General features: G+C 37.9%; 1 protein-coding gene across 2 annotated transcripts; it reads left to right on the top strand.

The window, feature by feature from the left end:
- The first annotated feature begins 2576 nt into the window (after positions 1-2576).
- Positions 2577-5785, top strand: LOC132299812 (cyclin-D3-2-like). Of its 2 annotated transcripts, XM_059796633.1 has the most exons (5): positions 2577-3352; positions 3490-4101; positions 4220-4421; positions 4576-4706; positions 4821-5785. In XM_059796633.1, exons 2-5 carry the CDS (start codon positions 3877-3879, stop codon positions 5106-5108), a joined length of 846 nt encoding a protein of 281 aa, XP_059652616.1. In that variant the 5' UTR covers positions 2577-3352; positions 3490-3876; the 3' UTR covers positions 5109-5785. The 2 variants fall into 2 exon arrangements, with proteins under 2 accessions (XP_059652616.1, XP_059652615.1); XM_059796632.1 differs by having other exon boundaries at positions 2577-4101.
- Positions 5786-6075: the final 290 nt, after the last annotated feature.

Here is a 6075-nt window from a genome sequence, read left to right as displayed (position 1 = left end):
TTGACTAATCCACCATAGGTATAGTTTCTGTAAGGGATAGAGATACCATTATTCATATCTCTAAGCTTTTTCCGGATTCTTTCAGCAAATAAGGTTGGTAAACCATCTACAAATTTGGCTTTCCAGTGCTCATGATTTTGATCAAAACTTTTGAAATACCAATTTCTGAATTCTTTATATTGATCCTGTTGAAATTCAGTATTAATGGCAATTCTATCAGGGACAAAATCCATTAAAACTAATATTCATGAGGGTCATTGATGTCTGTGGGATCTTCAAACTGATCCTTGACAGATTCGTTTCTGATTCCCATTTCAGATGGAGTTGGGCTGAATTCAATTCCAAATTGGCGACGAGACATACCTATGGGTGCCTTCTCGTAAACTCCTCTTGGAATCTGATTCGGGGATTGTTGTATTCCTTTCAGCTTGAGCTTGGAATCAACTGCTTCAGGGAGTCCTTCCTTACGATAATCTGATGAAATCGAATGTCGAGAAGGAGGACAAGAAACACGATAAGGAAGATGACTTCCTTTAGATGATGCAGATCTGGATAGATCTATGGATTTTCTGAAATTTAGAAAAACATCACCATCTTGGTCCTGAATAACACAGTCTAAGCTATGATTAGCAATTGGCTGTGCTGGGACGGCATTAGAAATCGTCCAGTGTTCAGGAAATGTTATCTCACTCCAAGGTATCATCCTTTTTGTGGCAACATTGGATGTGTACATGTTAGTGTCCCATAACGCTGTTACTCCTTTAGAGTCTTTGCGTATGGCCTTAGGACACATAGTATCAAGTACTTTGTAATGGATGCGATAAATCACACTTATCACTTCCGATCCAGGTAAGTAATCATATCCATAAGTCTGTACTCTAAGACTTACTGCCTCATGGATGTTTCTATCTGTTAAAGATAAATTCAGACTAGGATAGACATCAAAATAAACCGGTCCATGACATAGACTGGTTTCCAGTGCACCCATCAAAGAAGGGTGAAATTTCAGACATCGAGCATCCCTTAGGGTTGCTTGAATACAAGCATCCATACCTAACAAGGTTAAAGGTTTAAAAGCAATTTGAATTAAACCTATATGGATGTACTTATATTTATGCATGTGCCTCTGAAGGTCACGGGAAGACAATAATTTAATTATTGTATCCTTAGTGCTTAATTGCATGGTCTGTTCCATGGTCTTAATAGTCCATAGATCAGCTAAATTAAGCATTCCGATTTTGTAAATGCTTTTAGCACTTACTGGAGGGATAGTCCATTTGTTCAATTGATTTTGAACATTGGTCCATTCCACTACTTCAGTATTTTTTACCAGTTCTGAATCCTGGTTATCCTGTAGTCCTGAAGAGGAGGACGAAGATGGTTGTAACATGGCTGTTAATTATTGTTAATACTTTAAGGTCTGAGCAGTATAAATTTTATAATATTATATAGTGAACAGTAAGTTACTATTCTGTCGTCGTTCTGCTTAAGAGAGATTCTATTACTCGTCTGTCAACGATTTACTGGAAACAATACCCTTGGTAGCAATTTAATGCAAAAACGGGTTAAACATTCCAACGCGACTTTTGGACGACCCATAATTGAATCTGGGATAAACATAATGCGGACAGAATAATATTCATATTGTTCAGTATATAATGACGATAATAATCATGCTACCAGAACCTAAAAAGTATTAACAATAAGAATTTAAGCCATCATGGCTCTGATACCAAAAAGACAATGCAAATATCAACTATCAAATAGCAAATATTAATATCTGCAAAAGGGATCGATCAATATAAATACAAGGGTTGAACAGACTTACAGAAAACTTTCTTTATTATTATCCAAGCTAGTACAGAGAAATATTACAAAAGAGAGAAAAGAAAATTGGAAGATACATTGATGGGAAACATTGCCCTCTATTTATACATAAAATGGACTTGAAATTAATACTTTGAAGTCCGCATAGTGCATGGGGTTGTGTGCTCGAATAATGCAGTCGGTCGGCCCATCACTAAGTGCTGTCTCCTTATCTGATGGAAAGTAGACATCTGATGAAGGAAATACTGTTGAATCAAAGACTTTTTTGGAAAAGTTCTTTGTCTTCTTCTGTCGGCAGGATAAGAGGAATCTTTACTTTTTGGGTGGATTCATCTTGTCCTTCAAATGTCCTGTGAGACAGTCCCAATAGTCGGCTATTGAAATCTCGTCTTCTGAATTAAGATCTTCATTGGGATCTTGTGCATAACCTGTTAGACAAGAAAACTGATTTCCGTCTTGACTGGTCTGGCTAGAGACTGATACCATGGATGTATCATCTCTTACTGTAGGGGTAGAGGATTCAAAAGATTTAACAAATTTATTCCTCATAAAATCCATGCATTTAACCATTAAATCAGCTTCGGTAATTAATGGTTGTTGTTTTCTGATCATATCTTTAACAAGTTCAAACGGTTTAAAGATTTCAGGTTCTGGAATAGTTAACTTTGGAATCTTATCTATGGGGCCAATTGCCTCCACTGAATTTTATTTTTTTTAGTATTTTAAGAGCAGAGAGAAAGGCTTCAAAACGTACCCATAGATGGGCATAGTCAAGGCAGCAAAACGGAATAGCAAAGACTCAATAGGAAATACCAAGAAAGATGGCTGGAACAGACCAACAAGGGCACGAGAATTGCCATAGAGGAGTTCGCGAGAGGGTGGGTGAGTTGCTTAATTCATATGGGCGAAGACACCAACAGTGACTAATGGCGAGATGTATTAGCAGTCCCTTCTTCTTGGTCTGACCCAACATCCTCCATATCAGCATCCTCGTCATTTATCGCAATCCCATCTTCTTCATGATCTGACCCACCAAATCCCATTAACTCTTCATGTAACTCCGCGTTGCGACACGTTATGTAACAGCGACTGCACAAGAAAGGTGCAGACCCAGTGCCATGAAGGAGGAGTATGAATGTCTGTGAACACAACTCACATTCATGTCTGCCAAAATGTTCTTCTAATTCACCCAATCTGCCGGACTCCAAGAAACGGGTGCCATCGGAAGCCAACACTGGAACATCAGAAGGCACCGGCGGAGCTTCAAAATCAAGTTCATGAATACCTTCTTCTATTGTAACAATTCTCCAGATATTTGCTTCATCACTATCGAGTTCCTCATATTCATCGGAAGCCAACACTGGAAAATCTTCATGATCATAGCCATCGGAAGCCAACACTGGAACATCAGAAGGCACCGCCAGAAGGCACCGTCGGAGCTTCAAGATCAAGTCCATCATTTTCATCTAACAAAAGTTGTGGGTCGAGGTCGAAATTACAGGATATCAAGCATTTATCGCAAATTGTATCTTCTATTCTGACCCTCAAGTTCATTTCATCTATCCTTAAGATCATAAACTCTCTAATTATCATGCACGTGCATATACTAACCTCTCTCTCTCTCTCTCTCTCTCTCTCTCTCCATCTCTGTAAAATTCTCAGGCATCATATCTTCACAAGAAGTGCTCAGGTTATGAAATGCTCAATAAAGTATCTACTTCCTTATATATATATGTATGGGTACGCCACTTTCACCCAATTATGACCGTTACTAAACTTATTTTTCAAATTCAAAAATAAAGAAAATTCTCAGACATACAATCTTCACAAAAAGTACTCAGGTTATGAAATGCCCACTAAACTGTCTACTCCCTTATATATATGTATGGGTATGCCACTTTCACCCAATTATGACCGTTACTAAACTTATATTTCAAAATCAAAATCAATTATGACCTGTATTGGTAAGATGATGACCTTGTGTCCCTGCTCTCCAAAGAGAAAAATACCCATTTGGGTGAGAGTGATTTGGGCTCAGATGGATCTGTAATGGTGGCAAGAAGAGAGGCTGTTGAGTGGATTTTAAGGGTCAATGCCCATTTTGGTTTCACTGCTTTGACCACCGTTTTAGCTGTTGATTACTTCGATAGGTTCAAATCAAGCTTTTGCTTCCAAAGAGACAAGCCATGGATGAGTCAATTAGCTGCTGTTGCTTGTTTGTCTTTAGCTGCCAAAGTTGAGGAGACCCAAGTGCCGCCTCTTCTAAACCTGCAAGTATGTGTTGTGTTATGTGTATTGTTTTTATATGCAATGTGGGTGTTTGTGAAAATGTCTTATTTTGTTTTTTTGGGCTGTTTATTGTCTTTGATGTGGGTTTTGGTATTGTCTTTAGGTGGAGGGATCAAAGTATGTGTTTGAAGCAAAGACCATTCAGAGAAAGGAGCTTCTGGTGCTCTCTGCTCTTCAATGGAAGATGAATCCTGTGACCCCACTTTCATTCTTTGATCACATTGTAAGGAGGCTTGGACTGAAAACCCATTTGCATTTCGAGTTCTTATGGAGGTGTGAGCGCCTCATTCTCTCTGTCAGCACTGGTAAGCAGATTAAAATTAAACAGCTATTGATTCCCAATTTCTATAAATGGGTATGTATAAGACCAAAAGAACAAGAATAGGATTTGGAAATCTTATATTGTGTCATCCCATTTGATAAATCATCTCATCTTGAACATTTAATATTTTGATTCAGATGCAAGGTGTCTGAGTTATCTTCCATCTGAGTTGGCTACTGTGACAATGTTACATGTTATTGAAGAGTTTGAGCCTTGTAATGCATTGGACTACCAAAATCAGCTTATGGGTGTTCTCAAAATCAACAAGGTCTGTATTTTATTTATGTACGCTTCTCTTTTCTTAAACAATAAGATTGAATTTGAATTTGAATTTGGCATTACATTGTTCAACACTTCAATTATTGAACCAATTCTTAAACAGGACAAAGTGGATGACTGCTATAAACTCATACTGGAACTATCAGGCAACCATGGTTCTTATAAGCAATACCAAACTCACAAACGCAAGTATCAGTCTGCACCAGGCAGCCCAAATGGTGTCATCGATGCATATTTCAGCTGCGACAGCTCAAATGATTCGTGGGATGTAGCATCATCAGTTTCGTCATCGCCCAAACGGCTGTTCAAGAAGAGCAGAAACCAGGATCAGCAGATGTGGTTGGCTCAACTGAACCCTGTGTCTGTAGGTGTATTTGGGGGGCGCGGTTGATCTTTCTTACTCTATTATCTACTATTTTTGGCCATGGTATTATACATACTCTCTTTTGCATATTAATTGCAGTAGATGTTCTTAAGGTGCAACTATATGCATTCCATGATATATCACTGTAATTCTGGCCTAAGCTGTGTGTAGCAGACAGATGCGAAACATTCCCTCCACTGCTTATATATTTAGGGTGGTGGGTGAGAAGAGAATTGAGTTGAATTTTCCTTGCGTTGCATATACAATGCCTCCCTGTCCAGCATTTTCAGATCAAACTAGTTTGACTTACGACATCCTATTCATATGTAGATCAGTACATTATACTCTTTTTTTTTTTTTTTTTATTGCTTGACATATCATATGCTCAATGACACCATTAGGTGGATATAGAAAAGAGAGATGGAATTGGGGGGTGCCAATTCTTCAGTGGTTTTTTCACATGGAGCTATTGATGAATTGGGAGAGTTTTTCAATATAGGACAGGTTGGCATTGGACATCTTGCTTGTTAACTGTTTTATATTAAATTGGAAGATACTGATGTCTTGAAGACAGGAATAGATTGTCGCCTGTGGGATTTTGGTGGTTGTTCTACAAAGACTTTTGTTACATGGTTTGACCTTGTTGAAAGGGTACCACCCTAGTTCAATGACCTAATGTAGATGTTTAGGTTTTCAATACTCTCCTTCTCCACCTTCGCCATCAAAAATATAAATTTTTTTCCCGGTAACTTAAACGTATGAGCTGCGTCATTATAGAAGAGGAAAAATCAAATTAGTAGTTCTTTTAAGGTAGCATACATTGTGCTAAAGTATACAATTGTTAAAAGTTGTAATCGAGTCGTTATAGAAGAGGAAAAATCAAATTTGGTAGTCTTTTGAGGTACCAGACATTGTGCTAAAGTATACAGTATGATTAAAGAAATTGCCAACTTATGAGAACTGTTGTTTATGTCTAAATTTGAATGTTCCATCT

Source organism: Cornus florida, unplaced genomic scaffold (assembly GCF_030987335.1).
Source record: "Cornus florida cultivar Cherokee Brave unplaced genomic scaffold, ASM3098733v1 CherokeeBrave_3.0.0_Hap2_Chr03, whole genome shotgun sequence".
NCBI classification, from domain to species: domain Eukaryota; kingdom Viridiplantae; phylum Streptophyta; class Magnoliopsida; order Cornales; family Cornaceae; genus Cornus; species Cornus florida.
Note: the sequence above shows the minus strand (reverse complement) of the source record. Positions and strands in the feature narration are given on the sequence as shown.

What these genes read in the sequence shown, in the direction of transcription:
- LOC132299812 (XM_059796633.1), top strand. Translation starts at nt 3,877, where the DNA reads ATGGTGGCAAGAAGAGAGGCTGTTGAGTGGATTTTAAGGGTCAATGCC. An exon ending in CGCCTCTTCTAAACCTGCAA is followed by an intron (nt 4,102 to 4,219) that starts GTATGTGTTGTG and finishes TATTGTCTTTAG; the next exon opens with GTGGAGGGATCAAAGTATGT. An exon ending in GTGTTCTCAAAATCAACAAG is followed by an intron (nt 4,707 to 4,820) that starts GTCTGTATTTTA and finishes ATTCTTAAACAG; the next exon opens with GACAAAGTGGATGACTGCTA.